Source organism: Amblyomma americanum, chromosome 8, assembly GCF_052857255.1.
Source record: "Amblyomma americanum isolate KBUSLIRL-KWMA chromosome 8, ASM5285725v1, whole genome shotgun sequence".
In the NCBI taxonomy this organism is placed as follows: domain Eukaryota; kingdom Metazoa; phylum Arthropoda; class Arachnida; order Ixodida; family Ixodidae; genus Amblyomma; species Amblyomma americanum.
In genome coordinates this window covers 62,595,134-62,619,748 of record NC_135504.1, presented here as the reverse complement: position 1 = coordinate 62,619,748, position 24,615 = coordinate 62,595,134, and the positions used below count along the sequence as shown (strand labels likewise).

The following is a 24,615-nucleotide window of genomic DNA, read 5'->3' as shown; positions in this document are numbered from 1 at the left end:
CCGCAGATTGCCAAGCGAGTGAAGTATACTGGCAGATTTCCCTTAGGGGGCTTCAAGTCTTAGCAGCAGTTTTCTCCTTCACTCCGCGTAGGTTGCTTATGAACAATCACTCGTTTAGAGAAGGTGATCGGCTCCCGCGTGTACTAGACAGAACGTCAATGTCTTGCCGTGCCAGAATGGAAACGGGATCGTTTAAAAACTTATACAGTTGTGGCGTTTCAACTTAGCATTTTATTGTATAGGGTGTCCCTGTTAACTTTTGATATTGTTTAAGAATATAAAAAAATGAAATGAAAATTCGTTTTGGGGGACAGGAAATGGCACGGTATCTGCCTCACATTACGGCGGACACCTGAACCGCGCCGTAAGGGAAGGCATAATTGAGGGACTGATAGAAGAAAGAGGCGCCGTAGTGGAGGGCTCCTGACTAATTTCGACCACCTGGGGATCTTTAACGTGCACTCACATCGGACAGCACACGGGCGCCTTTGCTTTTCGCCTCCATCGAAACGCGACCGCCGAAGTCGGTCTCGAACCCGGGTTCTCCGATCAGCAGGTGACCGCCTCTGAGCCACCGCGGCGGAATTTAAAAATAAGCCGAGGGACTCGAAGACGACGTGCCAAATGCATTTCGCTGGCTGTTGTATGCAGCAAGTCACTAGTTTTTGCAATCTACTTAATTGTACAATTAGTCAAGATTAATTAACCAACTTCGGAATCAACAACGCTAGTCAAAAAATTCTAATCTTAAAGTTGCAGAACGCTCCGGAAAACAAAACATCCGACTGCGCAGTTTCAAACTTTGTAGCTATTACGTACAAAAAATACCACGTGACATGCCTTCTTGTATATCTTGATTGCAGTGCTCTCAAATATTCCGCGTACAAGCGAAAAATCATTTAGCCGGGTGTTCCGCCAATTAAAAAGCCACAGGGCAGCGACGCAGCAGCTGGCTGTGCGATTTCCGCCAGCAGTATGCTTTCCTTGCGGCGACCGGTTCATCATACAGATAAGCAGACGCAGCACATATTGCTTCATCATCATCATCATCATCAGCCTAACTACACCCGCTGCAGGGCAAAGGCCTCTCCCATGTCTCTCCAATTAACACTGTCCTTTGCCAGCTGCGCCAACCGTATGCCGGCAAACTTCCTAATCTCATCCGCCCACCTAACCTTCTGCCGGCCCCTGCTACGCTTGCCTTCTTTTGGAATTCACTCTGTTGCCCTTAAGAACCAGCGGATACCTTGCCTTCGCAGTACATGCCCTGCCCAAGCCCATTGCTTCCTCTTGATTTCTACTAGGATGTCATTAACACGCGTTTGTTCCCTCACCCACTGTGCCCGCTTCCGGTCTCTTAACGTTACACCTATCATTTTCCTTTACACGCCGCGCTGTGTGGTCCTTAACTTAAGCTGATCCCTTTTCGTTACCCTCCATGTTTCTGCCCCGTAGGTGAGTACCGGTAAGATACAGCGTTGTACACATTTCTCTTGAGGAATATCGGTAACCTGCTAATTCATGATCTGAGAAAACCGGCCATATGCGCTCCACTCCATTCTTATCCTTTTAGTTATTTCCATCTAATGATCCGGATAAGTTGTCACTACCTGCCCCAAGTAGACTTATTCCTTTACCACTTCCAGCACGTCGTTGCCAATTGTGAACTGCTGTTTCCTTGCTAGACTGTTGAACATTACTTTGGCTCTCTGCGCGTTAATTTTTAGACACACCGTTCTGCTCTGCCTGTCTAACTCATTTATCATTCTTTGAAGCCCATCCCCTGAGTGATTTGGCAAGGAATGTCATCAAGGAATCGCAAATTACTTAGGTATTCTCCATGAACTCTTATCCCCAACTGTTCCCAGGTCAGGCCTCGGAATACATGCTGTAAACAGACGGAGAATAGCATTGGCGAGATAGTGTCTCCTTGCCTGACGCCCTTCTTTATTGGAATTGTATTGCTGACTTTACGGAGGACTATGGTAGCTGTACGGTTCCTATATATATCTTCCAGTATATTGACATAAGGCTCATCTACTCCCTGATTCCGCAATGCCCGAGTGACTGCTGAGGTTTCCAATATACTTTCTCATAATCAATGAAGGCTATATATAGGGGTTGCTGATATTCTGCGTATTTCTCTATCATCTGATTGATAGTGTGAATATGATCTATTGTGGAATACCCTTTACGAAAGCCGGCCTGATCATTTGGTTCATTAAAGTCTAAGGTTGCCCTGACTCTATTAGCGATTACCTTAGTAAATACCTTGTAGACAACGGACAATAAGCTCATTGGTCGGCAGTTTTTCAAATCCTTTGCATCTCCTTTCTCATTAATTAAGAATATATTTGCGTTCTTCCAAGCTTCTGGTACGGTCGAGTTCATGAGGCATTGCGTATACAGGGTGGCTAGTTTTTCTAGCAGAATCTTCCCTCCGTCTTTCAACAGATCTGCTGTTACTAGATCCTAACCGGCTGCTTTTCCCCTTTGCATTGCTCCTAAGGCTTTCTTTGTTTCCTATTTCGTTACTGGCAGGATGACCCATTGCTGTGCGCTACTGTCATTAACGTTCTAATTACACTGGCAACTGTATAGATTTGTGTAGAACTTTTGGACTACATAAACTAACTTATACATATTGCTAATGACATTGCCCTCCTTGTCTCTTAAACCATACATCAGGTTTTTACCTATTCCTAGTTTCCTCTTTCCCGCTTTTAGGCTACCTCCGTTCTTTAGAGCATGCTCGATTCTCTCCATAATAAACTTCCTTTTGTCGGCTACCTAGCGCTTATTTATTAACTTCGATAGCTCTGCTAGTTCTATTCTTTATAGATTCCCTCGTGCTTTGACGTTTCTTAAACAGATCTTTCGTCTCCTCAGATAGCTTACCGGTATCCTGTCGAACCGCCCTACCACTTACTTCTACTGCGCACTCCGTAATGATAGCTGTCAGATTATCATTCATTGTATCAACATTAATATCATCTTCCTCAGTTAAAGCTGAATATCTGTTCTGCAGCGATATCCTGAATTCTTCTATTTTCCCTCTTACCGCTAGCTCGCTAATGGACTTCCTCTTGACTAGCTTTTTCTGTTCACTCTTCTAGTCTAAGCTAATTCCAGACCTTACCATTCTGTGGTCGCTACAGCGCACCTTTCCGAGGACCTCCACATCCTGCAAGATACAAGGGGAGCGCATAGTATGAAGTCAATTTCATTTTTAGTTTCACCATTAGGGCTCTTCCAGGTCCACTTCATGTTCTCTCGTTTGCGGAAGAAGGTATTCATGATGCGTGAGTTATTTCTATCTGCGAACTCCACTCATACTCTCCCCTGCTATTCCTAGAACCTATCCATAGTAGCCTGCGCCTGGTCACCAGCCTGCTTCTTACCCACTGTCGCATTGAAGCCGCCCATCAATGCAGTGAACGGTCTTTTTACTTTGTTCATTGCCGATTACACGTCTTCTTAGAAGCTTTCAACAGTCTGGTCATCATTACTAGATGTTGGCGCGTAGGCCTGCACCACCTTCAGCCTGTACCTCTTCTTAAGCCTAATTATGATAGGTGCCACACTTTCGTTAATAATATAGAACTCCTCTACGTTGCCAGCTATATCCTGATTAATGAGGAATCCCACACCTAGTTCTCGTCTATCCACTAATCCGCGATAACACAGTATGTGCCCGTCCTTTAGTACTGTATACGCCTCCCCTGTCCTCCTAACTTCACTAAGCCCTATGACATCCCATTTAACGCCCGCTAGTTCCTCGAACAGCACTGCTAGGCTAGCCTCACTAGATAAGGTTCTAACGTTAAACGTTGTCAGGTTCAGATTCCAATGGCGGCCTGTCCGGAGCCAGAGATTCTGAGCACCCTCCGCTTGCGCTGGCGTAACTCGCACAGCCACCACCTGCATCGCTGCCCTGTGGCCTTTTAAGCAGCACCACACCAGGCTCAATGAGCTCCTTGTTTGTAGGCCGAACATTTGAGAGCTCTGCAATTGCGGCCCGCAAGCCATCATATCAAATGGCATTTCTTTTTCGTTTCGTACACACCTGCAGTCACACCTGCAGTGTGCGAAAAAAAACTGATACGTAATAGATGGGTAGTTAGAGAAACTCTGTAATTGGACGTTTTCAGAACGTTCTGCAATTTTGTGCTTAGAATTTCCTGCCTAACTTCTTTGCTTGCGTAGTTGCTGAATTAATTTCGACTAATGATGTAATTAAGCAGAAACGAAAGACAGTGCGATTTGCACCATACAGTAGCCAGCAACATGCATTTGGCCGCGTTGTCTTATGGGGCCGCGGCATATTTTTAAACCATGGCTAAAGTTAGCTGGCACATTCTGTATATAGCGCAGCTACCTAGCATGAAAGCCGTAGCCAGGATTTCATACAGGCCGAATGTAACAATAGTGTGGATAAAAATCCGTGGAGCACACTAAAGGATCTCAGACTGTACAGCTTAATGTCCTTCATTGCTGCCTACTAACAGGAGGAGGGATGCAGTTTTAAACCATAAAGATTACCACACGAGAAAGAGAACCAATAATATTCGTCAAAGTGGTCGACACAGTCTACTGACACCACCACATATTATCTGGTGGCAAAACCCAGTAAGTGGTCTGAATTTAGCTTTACTGACTGCAAAACTGAAAGCCCGCTGGCACTGTCCTGTAAAAGCTTCTAGAAAATTTTACGGCACCCAGGAGTGGTCAATTTTTCTGGTGTCCCCTCAAATATTTTATTTCTACACTGCTTCGTTTCTGCACATTTACTGCCATCGCGGAGTGAATGGGTTTAGCTGATCAAGTGCAGTTCTGCAATTCTTATTACAGGATGCCCGGATCGCAAGAGAACACCCCGCAGAAAACGGAAGCCGCTGCCGTTGTACAAGAAAGAGAGGACATTTTTGTCGAAAATGGCGACCTTCACGCGGAAGTCGTCGCGCAACTTCTTGACACGTTTCACCTGGCGGCCCACTGCGATGCTGGCGTTGGGCAACAGTTTATAGACGTAGGGTGTGGCCCAGGAAACCTCACGCTCCAGTAAGTATGCTTCTGTTTTCCTCTAGAAACTTGTTCCCAAGCCCCAAATAGTCCCGCCAGCAAGCCTCGTTGCTTGTGCATTACACAGTTCTAGCTGTGCGTAGGAAAGTGCTTGTGTACGCAAAGCGCTACGGCGCTGTGTGCGTTACGCTGTCAGAAGTATAGTTTCAGTTGGCCGTGCCGTAGCGTCCCTCACGCGCACGCGTAAACGGTGGCGCCATCTAGTGGCACTGCATTTAGTTAGGCCTAGGAGGTTGAAAACTGCCAAATTATCTGTAAAACAGGGGTTAGTTATCGCTTATACCGCTACGTGTGGGCAAGAGGAGGCAAAATAAAAGCGAACCGCTACCATTTCAGCGAGCTATTGCGTCGGAGAATCCAGCGGCGACATGTATTTATTCCGAAGCGTGCGAGAAGGGCGCCGCCACCTTGTCAACGTTAACCACGCAAGCCACGCAACGCAAAGTCCGCTGGCTAGCGTACGTACGCAAGACGCAGGGCTTGCGCTTGCGTTCTGCGCATGCGCACTACCGACCCCGAGAACTCTTTGCGTACGCTAAGCCGTTGCGTACGCACAGCTAAAACTGTCTATTATCTCCTACTTACTACAATGACGGAAATGACTACAATTTTCAACACAGGAAGGAAGGAAGGAAGGAAGGAAGGAAGGAAGGAAGGAAGGAAGGAAGGAAGGAAGGAAGGAAGGAAGGAAGGAAGGAAGGAAGGAAAACGTTTATTGAGCTCTAGAGAGTAGGTGAGCAATTTGGCGGAGTCGGATGGTGTCTTCCATCTTCTTAGCAATGGTCGTCTGCCCCTAGTCCAGGGCTGCGCTGGATGCCGCTGCCAGCTGTGCTCGCCGGATCAGCCCAAGTTGGACGTCCTGACGGTCGCTGGAGAGCATTCCTTCCCAGTGCTCCGCACTCGGGTTTGGTATTTTTGGTGCCACCTCTATTTTCTGGCAGGCCTACGTAATGTGATAGAGCGTGGGTGTTTCGTGGCACCATGGGCATTTGTCTGTGTATTGTGTGGGTTGTATTTTGTTGAGTGTATTTAGATTCGGGTATGAGCCCGTCTGTAGCAGCCTCCAGGCGACGGCGTCTTCCCTGGAGAGAGATTTATGTGGTGGGGGGTACCGTTTCCTGCAGCCCTTGTAGTGAAACGACCGGAAGAACGAACGGAACACTCCCGGGAATTTTCCACCGACCGCTCAAGGTGACCTCGGCGGAAAAACCCTGGCCAATGCTCCGCCGGCAGCTGGCGCGACAGCTGCCGCTACTTCGAACAGCGACGGGAAGGGAGCGCCACGGCGGCCTAGGCCGAGGCTGCCACCACTCCTCAAAGACGATTTCAAGATCATTCTGCGACCGAAGGGGCTTGCAGTCAAGTCGCTCCAGACTCATCAAGTAGCCCGCGCCGTAGCGGTGGCATGCAACCACCAATGTAAAGGAGAATATCTGATCAACAGGCTTCGCACCATCATAATCATAACATCATAATAGTGAGCACGGCAAGCGAGATGGCCGCCCAACACGTGAGACGCATTTCCAGTCTTACTTTTGGGGAAAGCTCACACGAAGTAAATGCTTACGTGGCAGTCCCGGAAGACACTCGCCGTGGTGTGATACACGGAGTGGACCCCGGGACATCGCCGGAAGAATTGAAAGCCAACCTACGAGTGCGCCCTCAAGGAGTTAAAATCCACAGCGCTCGAATGCTAGGACAATCCAAGTCGGCCGTCAGTTATGAAGGAATCTTTTGGTTGGGAGCCTCTGAGAACTAGGCGCTTGCGCAGTAAATTAGAAACATTCTACCGCATCTGTTTCGATACAACCGGGATTGATATAGCTGTGAATGTTCTCCTGCCACATTTTGTATCTGCAGGTTGTGATGACGCTTTCAAGCTACAAGAAATCAGATGTCGAACGAACGCTTATCAGAAATCCTTCTTTCCAGATCTCACACCTGTGTGGAACAAACTGCCTAAAACACGGTTGACTGCGCGTCTGTGGCAACGTTTCATGCATTTATTCATAAATTGATATTTTCCTAAGATTTCATAATTCATTCTGCGCAAGTGTGTTCGAGTATTTGTTGCGTTTACGGCTGTTCCTTGTGTTGTTCGAATAGTACCATCGTCTGACTATTGCACTTGTAATTCTCGATATCGGTGTACATCCCCCCTTTTATGACTTCGAGCGCTAGGGGAATCCTTGAATAGAAATAATATAGTAAACGGACAGCTCAGCGCCCCGCATCAAGATGATCGCACACGCAGAAATATGCTAAGAATAACGAATTACTTCTCAATAAACACATCCACTTTTTCTGAACAAAAAAATTAAGCCACGTGCGATCGTGACTCGAGGGGCATCTTTGCCGAGGAGCGTGTTAATATAGATTCCTAGGTCTTGCAGAAACAAGACACGCGTCTCCCGCACGGCGCACTTTCGGTCTCTGCGAGCACTGCCGATGACAGCGCCGCCCTCGGCAGGCCACGGTCGTGGTTAGCTACAAACACTCGCTAAAGACCGTAAAAGGCTAAAATATAGCGAGGGCAGGCAGTGAGGAGCCATCGGCCAAAAGGAAATGAGCCAGAATCCGAGCACAGATCAATGACAGAACTGACGCTCATACCAAGTTTCATTGAATCAAATCAAAACTTTAGCAATGCATGCTGACACTTCAGAAGGTCTCAGTATCACAGACTGCATAATGAGGAAAACTTGCGGTGGGAGGAACTGGATATCTCTAAAATAATGGAGACTGGCTGAAAGCACTGGGCTATTTTGCAGTGAAATGTCTCCAGGTAGTAAACTAAACACAAGGGAATTGCCCATGCAGAATTTAGCTTGGCCCCAATGTCTACTGAAAATAACAATAGCCTGTATCCTGCTGTATTCATCGCTCGATGTCGCGCAGCTATAGAAATGCGTTCGGCGAGCAACTTTCGAGATATCTCTGCTCCTGGACGTTTCAAACTTCGCTGTTTGGAGAATAGTTCTCTGGCGACTGTCATGCGCCATACGCGTAAGCGCGAAAGCGTTTTTGCTCTGAGGAAGCGCGTCTTCAACAAGGCAAACAACCCTCTCGACTCTTTTCAATCTTTTTTTTTCGGTTGTTCCTAACCACCGATGACGCTGGCAACACATTCGATACAAAATTAATGCATCAGTAATCCAGCCTAGTTGCCGAGAATCCGCATGGAAATAACTTTCTTTTTTTATAAATCATTTACGCCCCCGTGTGAGACAATCGACGCTATTTGGGGCGCAATCAGCACTTCGATGACGCCGCCGCGGTGGCTCAGTGGTTATGGCGCTCGGATGTCGCGATGACCAGATCGGACTGATACGGCGAGCTCAGCCGACGGCAGCATCCAGCGGAGCCCTGGTATAGGGAGAACCGACGGTTACGGCGATGGACTCATCTGAACCGCATAAAAGCACTTGCGCTAGAGGTCAATAAAGCTATCCTATCCTAGGCTGACCAGAAAGACAAGAGTTCCATTACGGCTGCGGCGGTCTAATTCTAGAGACCCGTGTAATGTGTGATGTCAGTGCACTCTTAAAAACCCCAGGTGGTCATAATTTCCGGAGCCATTCGCTGCAGCGACCTTCATAGCCTTAGTCGATTTGGAACGTTAAACCCAATAATTTTTCAGAAACTAAGATGCCGTTCTTTTTTCCCATCAACTTTAGCTACTTGCTGCCGCGGCTGCCACCCTGCCGAAGACTTGTGGCCGTCGACCAGTCTCCTGTCTTGCTGAAAGCTGCCAAAGAAAAGTACTCGCATCCTAAGATCGAGTACCTCCAGCTGGACATCCTCGATGATGTGGACGGGTTCGTACGCGAACAGGGCCAGTTCCAGCGGCTCTACTCGTTCGCCACGCTGCACTGGGTGAGGGACCAGCGGCGCGCCATGCGCCATATAGAAAAGCTGATGGCTCCAGGAGGAGAGTGCATGTTGCTCTTCAAGTGGACCGCCCACTTCATGCATCTCTACGACGCAATGACGAAGAGTCCACGCTGGGCGAAGTATAGCAACGTAGGTTGATTGACTTGTCTGTTTAGTGTACCGGTAGCTGTTAATGGCACCCCTTGTCCCGCCAGTCAAGCGTAGCTCTTCTTAGAACACCGGTGAGGGAAAGGACGAGGAGAGAGAAGAGGTAATAATAATTGGTTTGGGGGAACGGAAATGACGCAGTATCTGTCTCATATATCGTTGGACACCTGAACCGCGCCGTAAGGGAAGGGATAAAGGAGGGAGTGAAAGAAGGCAGGAAGAAGGAGGTGCCGTAGTGGAGGGCTCCGGAATAATTTCGACCACATGGGGATTTTTAACGTGCACTGACATCGCACAGCACACGGACGCCTTAGCGTTTTTCCTCCATAAAAACGCAGCCGCCGCGGTCGGGTTCGAACCCGGGAACTCTGGATCAGTAGTCGAGCGCCCTAACCACTGAGCCACCGCGGCGGGTGGGACGAGAGGTGCCATCCTCGGAATTGGCACGACCTCATACGCGATTCCGTGTCCACCCGCAAACCCACACTGATCCTCGCGCTTAGTTAAATCTTGGCCGTCAGTGGGTGACACCAGAACATTGTACAAAGGAGGCCTGAGCATTTCCTTCCCTCGCTAGATTTACGTCGCAAATACTAGTCGGAGAATCCGGCCATTGCCTTCTAGAAACAAAACTCCTATGATCTTCTCCTGTGACGACAGCTCACCTTCCAGGCTGACCATACTATGCCATGAATTAAGACCACGAGGCTCAAGAAGCGATTGCTGTAGAAGATCACAAGAAATGGCTGCCAAGGTCCTGGCGGTCGTCACTTTTTGCGTAGAGTTTGTTAATATGACTTAATAGGGAGGGTCGCAGGATTGCCGGAAAGGCGAGGTTCCGTACATGACTTGCCTATTTTTGGGTATAAAACGTGGATTCTACCTAAAGAGTAGCAGTCTTCTTGAGGAAAACTCGAAGAAATGCTGTGAAAGTTTCCATACCAGCCTAATATCCACAGCTAAGTGATGATGGCTGCACTCTTTTCTCCTCACCTTTTTATCCCCGCACCCCTTTCTCCCCATGCAAGGTAGCAAACCGGCTATTCTTCCGGCCAACCTCCTGCCTTTCTTCTTCATCCGCCTCCTTCAGTCGCATTAAATGTATCAAAGAAGTGAGAACGCAATATCGAAATAACTTGATCTGTGCACAGAGGAGAGGATCGCGGCACAACTTTCAATTGCGAGTTACAATCCATGCTTTTGGCGTAACATTATCCAAACCATACACGAGCCCTCGCTCTTCATGGAATTCCCGAGGTGGATGAAGTGCTCTTTAAGAAACTCGCGTAGACGGTGGCGCCAGCTTTCCGTCTAAGTTGTATTAGAAACTCTATGACTAATTGAGCTTTCTGGTCTAAATCCACCGCATGGTTGGTGAACCGAACAAGGTGCACTGACGTCGCCGGTTTTGGTTCCTAGAAGGTTCTGGGGTTAAACGAACGCAGTGCGGAGAAAGCAGGCGCTCGCACAATCTGAGCTCGAACCTGAGCACAGTTAAGTGATGATGGTTTCCGCGGACCTGAGGCGCTTGTTTTACTATGGCAAAGAAGCCAAGGACGGAGGGTTTACTCTCGTAAAAGTCTTCCTTGCGTCACAATAAAAGTAAATTTGAACAGCCTCTTTACTGGGTCGTGCGGAACGCGAATTCGCGACATGGTCCTCGCATATGAAAAAAAAAAATTTGTCCTCCGGCGCCCATTTCTTCGCGGCGCGTTGAACAAGTGGCAGCAATTGAGAATTCCTTTCGCTTCTGCGTTCGACTCTGCGGCCTGAATTGCCCTGAATATCGCAAAGCCTTAGTTTTCTCTTTTCCAACACACACCAAACTCTGATCCAAGTGCGCTGGAGGCTATTCCTCACGAAGGATTCAGGCCAGAAATTCTTCAATGCCAGCTGCATTTTCTAGTGTTCCACGTTTAAAACTGCTGTTGGAAGTTGGAGTCACGGTTGCAGTCAAAATTCCTAGCTAGATATGAAAGCCACATGGGAAGTCGTGAATTTTTGAATGAATGACAAATTACTCGGCACTAGTAATTAATCAGGTCAATATAGAAGAAATGATGTGCTCGGTATAACGTATCTTTCTTTTAACATGAAGTACTTGCGATGTTGCTTGCAACTGCAGACATCAGACGTAAAGTACAAAATCAACATGCCAAGATTTCTACTTCCTTAATACTCCAAGCTAAGTTCGCGACGCGCTAATCAAATGTAACAAAGCAATAGAATATGCAGTTGAGCAGAATGAGTGCACATGCTCAATGAGGTCATTATGCAAGAAACGTATCCTGACCAACCATCCACGCAATGCAAATTAATCAATCACACATGCACATGTCACACATGGAGGGAAAAACAGTACATCAGTGGTTTATTCCACGCTTATTCTTTGAAATAAGGGGCTCTTAGCAACATGCTACCTATGATACACAGATGCTAGAAACAACTTTACAAAATGCGGGCACACTCACGCCCTAAAAAATAGCGCTTACTAAATAAACAGCTAACCCTATCACAGGAATGCTTCACAAATTCGTATATTTTAAGAGTTCACTGCAAAAACCAATAAATCTGGAGATCTCCCGTCGGCAGGCTTACATTTGTTTGCTGTTATTGTAATTGCTATCGTGTAAAACCTTTCCGTTTGTTTTCTGTGGTAGTCTTGAAAACTCGATGCGAGCGATGGAAAGGCTTTAAAGCAAATATTTTGCTACGCATTGGAAGCATGGACCTTTGCCTTCAATATTAATGCAACAGGGCCTTGCAACACTCCAATATTCAAAATCTATCTCCGAGAATGTTGGACCTGAGCTGGTCGCAATTACTCCGGAGCCCTCCACTATGGCACATCTTTTTCTCTTTTTTCTTTCACTCCCATCTTCCTTGTTTCCGTCACGGCGCGCTTCATGTGTCCACCGAGAAGTGCGGCAGTCACTACGCCATTCCCTTTTCTAAATATTCATAGTCGTTTTCATTTCTTCATGCATTTGTCAATCTTTTTACTGCATTTGCTCTGAAATGTTAATTATATTACTCTCAAATTTAGTTCTTGCACGCCTATGCCGTGCATGGGTTGCTATTGGTGCCGGTTGTACCACGCTCACACGAAGATAACAAAAAAAGATAAAAGTTTCTGCCAAGCTCTGCCTCTTGTACATTTCTAATCGGTAATGTGAAAGTAATTTTCTGCTAATCCCAGGTCTTCGTGTTCTGAATAAGTAAATGCGTTTGGGTGAGACAAGGGTGTGGCAAGCTCTTTCGGCACCAAGAGTACCATTCCGCTTAATGTGCTGAGCAACGTGAAAGAGAGAGAGAGAGAGAGAGAGAATCTTTTGTGGGGGCATGTGCGGTTTATTGTTTGCTCCATACACCTATTTTTTGTTACATGAATTATTCACCTTTTTTCCCCTCCGTGCTACGTGACATTTTCTTATTTCCCCCAGCAGATTTTGGTGCGAAACTTATCGCTTAAAGCTATGTTAAATAACCGTTTGTGACAAACTGTATGCGGGGCAAGAGCCATCGTCGGGCGTTTCGCCTTTTGCTCTTGCTCCTTTTTCTATATCAGGAAGGAAACAAATTAATCAAATGAAATCAAATCAAACCGCCCTTAGCTTAAAACAAATGGAATTATTTTGCTCAGCCTGAAATTGTGGACGAGATATCTCGCTGCTAAGGTTTCATTCCGATGCGGCGAATAGCCCCGTATTCGCTATTATGCTGTTCGATAAAAAAAAAAACCTGAGTAGACTGGAATAATTCCGGCAACTTTTTCTGCAGTACGTCTGACAGACCACGAGTAGTGTGGGGAGGCGATAACACAATCATTTCCTGCATCATTACATTTCTGGAACTCTTCGCTCTTAAAACCATAATAGCGTCGAATATGCCACGTTTTTTTTTTCCATCGAAATTCTGTTCCCATTGCCAACCACCTCCACCCCCCCCCCCTTATTCTTTCGCTACAGGTTCTTGAAGGCTTGCTGCCAGAGACGTTAGAGATCAAGGATATCCCATCCCTGAGAGCATACGCGAGGGGACTTGTAGAATCCGCAGATCTCATCCCACTGGCTTGTGAAGCTTTCTCCTTCCCATTACAAACGCAGTGGAGCGCTAAAAAAATAACCGGTGAGTTATTAGCTCTTCCCTTTTTTCACCTCAGCATTTAAATGAGTGTCTTTGGAGTCTGTGGATTGGGTTAAATATTATGGAAGCTGCACTTTACAATTTTTTTTCTAGTATTCGATCAAAAATATTTTGATTATAGGGACTAGGAAAACACATCTACTAAGTAAAGAAGATGGGCGATAATTATTCCTTCACTCGTCGTCCCCTCACAGCAAGAAGTTTTGACCTAGCTTGATCAACAGGAAAGATATCGGTGAATAAAAAAAATGGCGGTGGTTTAGCTTTGGTTAAAGCTGGAGTCACGCGATAGCTGCAGCTGGCCGAGTGGAACTTGCTCAGTTGAATTGCAAAGTCAGTCATTCGCCGCTCCGTTTCGCTGGGGGTTCCTTCTTCATCTTCGTCCCACTTAACACGGCGATTGCGCACAACTGCGGCAGCTCGGTTACAGTGCTCTAGAAGCACTGTGTCGTGGTTTCGCCGGCGCTGCTCCGCACCACGCGGCTGGTCCCGTGACCAACCACGTGACCAGCCACGGCGCCGCCGGCAGCTGCTCCGCACCACGTCACCAGCCACGGTGCCGCCACGCTGAAGGCTCGAAATGCTATCGTAATGTAGCTATCGCTACAAAATGACGTTAGGCCTCTCCTTCTTAGGTCATACACACCGGCGAGCGCGAAAAAATAAAGAGGTTGGGACCGCGCGGCGCCCGTGAATACTTTACGCGTCGCCACTGGGTTTTTGTTTTTTACTTCAGAAGGGCGCCACCGTCGGCGCAATCGCTTGCGTACCGTTCACCGTTGTCACTGAGATCGCATCGTCTTCCCGGATCTCTAGGCGCGACTTCTGCGAATGACAACCGCGATAGCCTTCTAACTCTACAAGTACGCCCTGTGTAGAAACCGGCTGCTGAACACCGGAAATGGCACCAACGACTCGTCCGCTGGCTCAGGGGATTCACCCGGCGGACGGGCCGTTTACAGGCAGCGGTAAAATAGCGCCGTTCCCCTTCCTTTCAGTACGGCTAGGGTGGCTAGAACTTTTTGAGGTGTGCAAAGCGGCTGCCGGAAGCTGCCCCCCAAGACCAACCGATGCCGCGCGGGGCGCTGAAGACAGCGACGCCGTCAGAGCGAGACATCGGAGCATTGCGCGCACCAAGAAAGCATCGCTCGCGCTGATTGTTGCTTTCCGAATCAGGTAAAGTTAAGGTGCATGGACCACTAGATGCGTTATTTCTGCCGCGAGATTTGAGAATGCCACAAAGAGCAAAAGACAAAAAAAAACTAAGCGTTGGTGTTTCGTGCCTCAAGTCAAGTTTTACTGCTTATAACACGGGTTCACTTTTTTTGAGTAAATCGAAAGGAAGACGAAAGGAAAGAAAAAACCGTGAAGCCATGCGTTCTTTAGCGGGCTTATCATGCTGTTTTGTATCTATCAGCAACGAATGAAACGCGAACAAGAAAACTGAGACGGCAACACAAAAACGGGAAGATATTAGCTCCTGGATTTAAACTACAAGCCAGGTTGAAAAACATTTCTGAAGAAGAGTCTTCACTCCTTCGAAATTAAAATAGTAGGAACTAGTATTTAGCTGCTCCTGACTAAGAGTGGCGTATCTTGCAGTCCGTGGTTCAATTGTCTTGTTCGCGTTTCATTTCTTGCTGATAGTACGTGGATGAACAACTGAAAATAAGTGTTCTTCCAGAAACGCGTCTTTTTCTTACTGTGCTGTTTTACTGTGGAAGCGCCCTGGTCACAATTCTATGCTTCATGAACTGCACTTCTTGACAGCGTTTCTTTGAAAAGGTAATTCTCGTTTGCTCAGATTGCAACGCATGTAAAAACTCCACGCCGCGGAAAATTAATCCGGAGCTCTCCACTACGTTTTTACTATTGCTTTTCGGCCTCGACAAGTAAAAACCCACTAAATCTTTCACTGTACGAACGTGTATGCGACACAATGTAGTCTTGACATACATTGGTCTAAGGAGCAGAAGAAAAAGCATGAAACACTTTCCGAATATGTTAACCATTTTCCACACAGTAGCAGCGCAAATTTACATGCTTTGTTTAGAGCGTGTGGGCTTCAAATCCAAGCTCCTGAGAGGCAGATCTAGTCGCTCGGTTGTTATCCGCTGCTACTCGACGTGCGTACCTTAACGAACCCCATCGCAGGAGGCAAGAGAAGGTGCTGGCGCAAAACACTCAATTCCCACTTCATGTACGTCCTTCAACGTCTCAAAGCGACCGAGGCCATGAGGGACGCCGTAGAGAAGGGCTTAGGAAATTGCATCCACCTGGGGATCTTTAACGTGCACTGACATCGCACAGTACGGTGGCCTCTCGAATTTTGCCTCCATCGAAATTCGACCGCCACGGCCGGGATCGAACCCACGTCTTTCGCGTCAGCAGCTGACTGTCATAACCACTCAGCCACCACGGCGGCTGGTGACGCAAAACAAAAATACCACACATTATTGAGGAAGGAAGCCCAGCTGAAAGCGAAAGAATTTACTAAAACTGAAAGGCAAAAAGCAGCGCGAGCGAACCGCTCTAGGGGCGCGGAAAAAGAAGGGAGGGGGGAGGAGCAAACTTCTGGCACTCCTTTTCATGTTACAAACGAACAGCCGAGCGCGTTCTTGAAAAGCGTGTGAACGTATGCGCAGCAGCTTTTCATGCCAGCACACAAATCGAACCTGATGAGTGCTCCAGTTTCCTTTAAATCAGACCTCAGCAAATTCTGCTTTAGAAACAAAAAGAGAAGTGATTCCAGCAACTGGTTGTCGTCTGCTGCGCAAGAAAGCAGTTCTGCTTGGTGAATAATTCTTCAGAACTCGGAGCTCATAACTTCATCGAGTGTACAAACCACAATCGCGAAGCCATTTTCATCTTCAGCGGCCTCCCAAAAGCAAAGCACAGCGGCAAATCACACAATTAAAGCGGTCCGCGCGCTTTCCACCGTGCGTGATCAGCGACCGCGCGACGGCGCCTTTAGCATCAGCGCCCCTGGCGGCACCGGTGGGCAGCGGTGCCACTTCCGGCAAGGGAAACGCGCCGCGCTTTTCACACCTGAAACAGTTCTAGCCACCCTAGTACGGCGGCGGCCGCGGCAAAGATTGCAACGCACACGACTGCTTTCGTGCCGGAAATGTAGCCGTGACGCCATGCCTATAGAGACCCCAACCTAAGGTTTGCCACGCGACGACAGCGCCGTGCTCCTCCCGTAGCGGCGGAATTCTGAAGCGCCGATCGGGCGCGACGGCGCCTCGGCGCTCTGACTGGCAGTGTTCGCGTGCGGCGCGCGCCCGTCTCCTCGAGGGCGCGACGGATGCGAGCACAGCCTGACGACGGCGCAGTGCGCTGTTTATGTCCATCGGTGGGCAATTTTTACGCGGTGATCGAAGTGACAAGCGGCACCACGATTGCCTAAAAACGGAGAAGCGTCTAGCTTGACTTGTGGGCTTCCCTGAAATGACGCACTTGCTTACAGCTGTGTGTGCTGTCAACAGAAATTACCCAGGTGGCAGAGATCGTTCACTGTGAAGTTCCGGTGCGGTATCGGGCGCTGCAGCATAGATTGAAAAATAGTGCTAATGATCCATCACCTGCCGCAACAGAAGAGAACGCTGGCGGGCACTTAATATATGTGCGCTTACTCGGCCGACATCATGTAAACTGGCAGCGCATCGAACTGCAAAGGCGAAGATGGCAGACACGATTCCGTATGGGAACTAACCTTGTGTCTCTGACGTACACACGCGGTAGGAGTGTGGCTCTGCAGATTACAGACCACATATACTGCAGACCTCGGGCGGCCGCGCAATAATGTTACGTGCCCCGTAGATCCGCATCAGAACTGAGTCGTGCCAGTGGTTTGTGAGTTTAACGTTCCAAGATTGTACGTAGATTGTGAGCAAAGCCGTTTTTGAATGGCTACGGATTAACAGGTATTATTTTTAGATATATGCATGGTGAATGCGCCATCTGCTGTAAATACGACAATACGGAAGAAGCGGCTAGGCAAGCGCGACACCGGTAGGAACGGCAATGCGTTGCCATATTGTGTCACCGCACGCCCATGCTAAAACTCTCAAAGTTCAACAGAATGGGATTCATTAAACCGTATCGACATCTCGAAATGCGCTTTCGTATTGCGCACAGATCTAAACGCGGCGCGATTCATCCTGCGACACTGGGGTGAGCAGCCTGGCGCCAAAGCCATTGAAACACCGCGGAAAGGGAAAAGAAAAAGGTAGCAGAAACGTCTGACCAGCACGCACGGCGGAAGCAAGGACATCGAGCTGAGCTAGCACAATTTGAAGACACGAAAAAAAAAGCGCGAACCGCATTCGTGGCGCAGTTTCGTTCGAAGGTAGGCTTCAATTTCAGTTTTCACTTCGTACACCACGTGGTTATGCACTATGGGCACAAAACTAGGCGTGACGAAAACAGCGCCCTTTTCATTTGCTTGACGCCGCGCACACGAGCTGCTCCCTCTCTAAAGCACGAGTTCACAGCAGTGCCAAAGCGCGAGGAAAACCCTCCAGTAGGCGCGCTTTTCTCTCACAACGGCGTCCATGCACGAGCGGAGAGAGCATAGCGTGCGGGATGCAAGCTCCTGTCAAAACGGCGCCGAAGCGCGAGCCAGAAAGAAGGAGCGCGCGCGCGCGAAATTAGTCTCCTTCACGTGCGGGCGAGGCAAACGCACACAAGCCAGTGGCGAAGCTCGTCGTCCATACCCGCCGTGGTGGCTCAGTGGTTAGGGCACTCGACTACTGATCCGGAGTACCCGGGTTCGAACCCGACCGCGGCGGCTGCGTTTTTATGGGGGGAAAACGCTAAGGCGCCCGTGTGCTGTGCGATGTCAGTGCACGTTAAAGATCCCCAGGTGGTCCAAATTACTCCGGAGCCCTCCACTACGGCACCTCTTTATTCCTTTCTTCTTTCACTAACTCCTTTATCCCTTCCCATACGGCGCGGTTCAGGTGTTCAAAGATATATGAGACAGATACTGCGCCACTTCCTTTCCCCGAAAACAATTATTATTATTAATTATTATGTCCTTCTCGATCAACTAGGAGGATTCGCTCGGAGAGGTCGCTATTCACTGGCGTCCGCAGCGCCCTCTGGCCCAAGTTGTGTCCCTATAGCGAATGGCAGAGGCGGGCTTCCTGTCATTGACCATGTCATCACTATAGTCGTGACGTACACCGCTTAGAAAAATTGTTCCAAGAAATTGGCTCCGGAATTTAAAAAAAATAATGCCGGTTTAGCTTTGGTTAAACCGAGAGAGAAGCCGTAGCTTCAAGGTGGTTTAGCCTGGCAATGTCTTATTATGCTATGCTTTGGTCGTTTCTTTGGTCTTTGGTATATTTTTTTTTCTTTTTTTTTACTCGACGTCACAGCTTAGCTCGCGAACACCGCATGTCGACTTCGTTCCTAGGTGCGCCGGCGCTCCTCCCATTATGTACTCGGTTAAAGAGGGCGCGACGTCACGCCCTATCACCTAAACGCCGCGTTTCGGCTCCTCGTCGATCCAAGAGTCGATCACGTGACCCAATTTTTATTCACCTTGACGTGACCTTACGACCGTGATAATCTTCACTTTCCACTGTCCTTGAAATGACCTTGACCTTTCACCTCGACCTTTGACCTTTACAATGCCTTGATCATTGGTCTGACCATTGAGCATTCACTGGTTGTCCGAACTTGGGCACTGAGGCTTGACCTGTGCTGTGCTTTGAAAGTCATTGAATATGCACGGCGATCTCAGCCGGTTATCTCTGGTAGTCAAGCTACCGCTTCAAAAAATATGATTTTTTAGAAAGTAACACCCGCCGTGGAGGCTGCAGCGATGGCGTAGAGGTAGAACATCCGCCTCGCGTGCGAGAGGACCGGGGTTCAAATCCTGGTGCCGCGCAATTCTCCACCGGGTTTTAAAAAAAATATCCGCGTGTCGATGGAATTGCATAACCAGGCCTGGAGTGCGGCCTGATCTCGGTGACCAGAACCGACAACGCACTCTCTCACCAGAGCAGGATTTGGCCACCCTGGTGTAGTACTTGGCCACAACCTTCTATGATCAAACCAATTAACCCTCGGCCCTCAGTCCCCAGCGGCTACGGAGAAAATGACCACGGCGGCGGTCAGACCTGTGACGCAGCGGAGGGTGCTAAGGATCTCTGGCTCCGGACAGGCCGCCATTAGAATCTGAACCTGGCAACGTTTAACGCTAGAACTTTAGCAAGTGAGGCTAGCCTAGCAGTGCTGTTTGAGGAACTAGCGGGAATTAAATGGGATGTGATAGGGCTTAGCGAAGTTAGGAGGACAGGTGAGGCGTATGCAGCACTAAAGGAAGGACACATACTGTACTATCGCGGGTTAGAGGATAGACGAGAACTAGGTGTGGGATTCCTCATTAATAACGAGAGGGTAGCAGCTGTAGTAATTAGGCTGAATAGGAGGTACAAGCTGAAAGTGGTGCAGGCCTACGCACCCACATCCAGCCATGATGACCAGACCGTTGAAAGTGTCTATGAGGACGTAGAATCAGCAATGAATAAAGCAAAATCGCAGTACACAGTACTGATGGGCGACTTCAATGCGAAGGTGGGCAAGAAGCAGGCTGACGACCACGCGGTAGGTGACTATGGGATAGGCTCTAGAAATAGCAGGGGAGAGTTATTAGTCGAATTCGCGGATAGAAATAATTTACGGATCATGAATACCTTCTTCCGCAAACGAGAAAACAGGAAGTGGACCTGGAAGAACCCCAATGGTGAGATTAAAAATGAAATCAACTTCATACTATGCGCTAAACCTGGCATCATTCAGGATGTGGCCGTCCTCGGAAAGGTGCGTTGCAGCGACCACAGAATGGTAAGGTCTAGACTTAGCTTAGAGTTGAAGAGGGAACGGAAGAAGCTAGTGCAGAAGAAGACCATTAACGAGTTAGCCATAAGAGGGAAAGCACAGGAGTTTAGGATAGCGCTGCAAAGCAGATATTCGGCTTTAACTGAGGAAGATGATCTTGATGTTCATTCAATGCACGATAATCTGACATCAATAATTACGGAGTGCGCAGTAGAAGTAGGCGGTAGGACAGTTCGAAAGTATACCGGGAAGCTATCTCAGGTGACGAAAGATCTGATTAAGAAGCGCCAAAACATGAGGGCATCTAACCCTACCGATAGAACAGAACTAACGGAGCTATCAAAGTTAATAAATAAGCGCAAGGTAGCCGACATAAGGAAGTTTAATACGGAGAGAATCGAGCATGCTATAAAGAACGGAGGTAGCCTAAAAACAGTGAAGAGGAAACTAGGAATAAGTAAAAACCAGATGTATGCATTAAGAGACAAGCAGGGCAATGTCATTAGCAATATGGATAAGATAGTTAACGTAGCCGAAGAGTTCTACACAGACCTGTACAGTAGCCAATGTGATCAGAGCGTTAATGAGAAAGACAACAGTGCACAGCAATGCGTCATCCCGCCAGTAACGAAAGATGATGTAAAGAAAGCCTTAGAAGCAATGAAAAGGGGAAAAGCAGCTGGGGAGGATCAGGTATCTGCAGATCTGAAGGATGGAGGGGATATCGTGCTAGAAAAACTAGCCACCCTGTATACGCAATGCCTTATGACCTCGACTGTACCAGAAGCTTGGAAGAATGCAAACATTATCTTAATTCATAAGAAGGGAGACGCCAAGGACTTGAAAAATTACAGGCCGATCAGCTTACTATCCGTTGCCTACAAAGTATTTACTAAGGTAATCGCTAATGGAGTGCAGGCAACGTTAGAATTTAATCAACCAAATGATCAGGCAGGCTTTCCTAAAGGATATTCCACAATAGATCATATTCACACTATCAATCAGGAGATAGAGAAATGCGCAGAATATAACCAACTTTTATATATAGCTTTCATTGATTACGAGAAAGCATTCGACTCAGTGGAAACCTCAGCAGTGATACAGGCATTGCGTAATCAGGGGGTAGAAGAGCCTTATGTCAAAATACTGGAAGATATATATAGCAACTGCACAGCTACTATAGTCCTCCATAAAGTCAGCAATAAAATTCCAATAAGGAAGGGCGTCAGGCAAGGAGACACGATTTCGCCAATGCTGTTCACCGCGTGTTTACAGGAGGTATTTCGAGGCCTGAATTGGGAACAGTTGGGAATAAGAATACATGGAGAATACCTAAATAATCTGCGATTTGCTGATGACATTGCCTTGCTGAGTCATTCAGGAGGTGAACTGCAAATCATGATCAATGAGTTAGACAGGCAGAGCAGATCGATGGGTCTAAAAATTAACATGCAGAAAACCAAGGTAATGTTCAACAGCTTAGCAAGGGAACAACAGTTCACGATTGGCAGCGACAGCCTAGAAATTGTGACGGAATACGTCTACTTAGGGCAGGTAGTGACAGCTGATCCGGATCTTGAGAGGGAGATAACTAGAAGGATAAGAATGGGGTGGAGCGCATATGGCAAATCCTCGCAGGTCATGATTGGCAGTTTACAATTTCCCTCAAGAGGAAAGTGTACAACAGTATAATCTTACGGTACTCGCCTACGGGGCAGAAACGTGGAGGCTAACGAAAAGAGTTCAGCTTAAGTTAAGGACAACGCAGCGAGCCATGGAAAGAAAAATGGTAGGTGTAACGTTAAGAGATCGGAAGCGGGCAGAGTGGGTGAGGGAACAAACACGGGTTAATGACATCCTAGTCGAAATCAAGAGAAAGAAATGGGCTTGGGCAGGGCATGTAATGCGAAGACAAGATAACCGCTGGTCCTTAAGGGTAACGGAGTGGATTCCAAGAGAAAGTAAGCGTAGCAGGGGGCGGCAGAAGGTTAGGTGGGCGGATGAGATTAAGAAGTTTGCAGGCACAGGGTGGATGCAGCTGGCAAAGGATAGGGTTAATTGGAGAGACATGGGAGAGGCCTTTGCCCTGCAGTGGGTGTAGTAAGGCTGATGATGACGATGATGATGAGGACCCGCCGTGGTGGCTCAGTGGTTAGGGCGCTCAGCTACTGATGCGGAGTTCCCGGGTTCGAACCCGAGCGCGGCGGCTGCGTTTCGATGGAGGTGAAACGCTAAGGCGCCCGTGGGCTGTGCCATGTCAGTGCACGTTAAAAATCTCCGGGTGGTCGAAATTATTCCAGAGCCCTCCACTACAGCACCTCTTTCTTCATTCCTTCCTTCACTCCCTCCTTTATTCCTTCCCTTACGGCGCGGTTCAGGTGTGCGCCGAAATGTGACACATATACTGCGCCATTTCCATTCCCTAAAAACCAATTGTTATTTTTCAGTTGACAGTAACAGTCTATCGCCGGCTCATTTCTAAGGACTCATACATAGTGGTGATGCTCAAAGGAGTTCGTTGTAGACATTGCAACAAAGGCAGGCCTGCCGTTTCACCCAGACTATAGCTGGCAGGCTGAACTTTATAAAGGGGAATAATTTTTGTGACACTTGATAGAGATCTAATAGTGTCTTTAGCTGGCCGAGCGCCGCTCTAAAAAATTGATCTCCCATTCGGGAGCTGATGCCGAGCACTAGTATTGCGTTCGGCTGATTCTTAATGCAGAAGGAATAGGAGGCTATGTTGACGGCGGAAGTTGGTCCTCTGTGGCGTCACTTGGTATTTGACGTAATCGGTCATATTGTCACGGGTTGTGGAGACGACGCGGGTCGAAGGCACAATGGGGGACCAGGACCACAGTAGCAGGCGCCAAAGACAGGCCAAGCGGTCGCGGCCGGGCTCACGAGCGAGTTCTGCCGAGCTTCTACCTCGTCACCGGCGATCGGCACGCCGCCGGTTGAAGGTGACGTTAAGTGCAAAATCAAGGAAGAACAATAACACCACACGACATTACTCCCTCCCGAAAGCGCGAAGAGTTGGGCCACGTGCTCCGAGCGGTCACAGTACGCTTTCAGGCGAGCTACGTGGACAAGTTCGGAGGCGGGCGGGCGGCGTGACGGCCGCGTAACGATCGGCAGCACTTCGTACTAAGTCGCCTATATGGCGGATCACTTCGTACGGGCCAAAGTATCGTTTCAGCAGCTTCTCGCTAAGACCACGGCTTCGAATTAGAGTCCACACCCACACTCGATCGCCAGGATTGAACTGAACATCACGGTGGCCTTGGTTGTATCGTCGAGCATCGACTTGCTGGCGGGCTTGGATGCGAAGGCGGGCCAACTGTCGGGCTTCTTCCGTGAGTTGATCGACAAGTTGAGCATCGGCGTGAGTGTAGACAACTGGCTGGTGGGGCAGCATAGCGTCGAGCATGGTAAGGCTTCCAGGTCATGCGCCAGGCAAATGGCGAAAATGTGGTGGTTTCTTGTACTGCATTGTTGTACACAAAAGTTACGTTCGGTAACACTTCGTCCCAGGTTCGGTGCTCGATGTCGACATGCATTAAGAGCATGTCAGCCAAGGTCTTGTTAAGGCGCTCGGTCAGCCCGTTTCTTTGCGGGTGGTATGCGGTAGTTTTGCGGTGGGCGGTGTGGCTTAAGCTCAGTATCTGTGAGATAAGTTGGGACATAAATGCGGCACCACGATCAGTGATAAGGACCTCTGGGGCACCGGGTCGAAGAACGACGGACTCGGCGAAAAACACTGCCACATCCCAAGCCGTTGATGACGGCAGAGCGCGTGATTCGGCATACCGTGTGAGGTAGTCCGTCGCCACCACCATCCATCGGTTGCCCGACTGCGACTTTGGAAAAGGTCCGAGTAGGTCCATATCGATCTGCTGGAACAGACTGAGCGGTGGGATGAAATGGTGAAGGAGTCCCGCAGGCTTCACGGGTGGAGTCTTGCGCCGTTTACACTCGCGGCAGGTCCTGGTGCAATGGTGGACGGTCTTGTCAAGTGTGGCCAATAGTACTTGGAACGTATTCGCGCGAGCGTTCGACTGAACGCCAAGTGTCCCGAGGTGGGGGTCATCTTGAGACGCTTCTTAATTTCGTCGCGTAGACCAGTGGGCACAACTAAAAGCCGTGACCTCGGGCTCAGGGCACAGTTCTTCGTATTAAGAACGTTGTCCCGAAGGCATAAATTACGCACTACGCGTACAAAAGGACGAGGAACCACGCCTCCTTGACCCTCCAAATGTGAGATCTCGTCGCGAAGGTCGGGGTCGTGTCGCTTCCGCGCCGCCATATCGTCGGTACATAGAGCTCCTAAATAGATGTCACAGTCGTCCGTATCATCAGGCGCGGGTTCGACGGGAGCGCAGGAGAGGCAGTCAGCATTTGTGCGTCTGCGACCAGACTTATAGACGATCGTAGCGTCGAATTCTTGCAATCGAAGGGCCCACCGCGCAAGTCGGCCTGCAGGGTCCCTTGACT

General features: G+C 48.6%; 1 protein-coding gene across 3 annotated transcripts in view; it reads left to right on the top strand.

The window, feature by feature from the left end:
* LOC144101776 (juvenile hormone acid O-methyltransferase-like) overlaps positions 1-24,615 on the top strand; it is a 48,806-nt gene that overhangs the window by 3,498 nt on the left and 20,693 nt on the right. For all 3 annotated transcript variants that reach the window (XM_077634981.1, XM_077634980.1, XM_077634982.1), the window contains exons 3-5: positions 4,852-5,061; positions 8,760-9,105; positions 13,092-13,251. In XM_077634981.1, the coding sequence (XP_077491107.1) occupies positions 4,852-5,061; positions 8,760-9,105; positions 13,092-13,251 (716 nt within the window). The remainder of the gene's footprint in view (positions 1-4,851; positions 5,062-8,759; positions 9,106-13,091; positions 13,252-24,615) is intronic.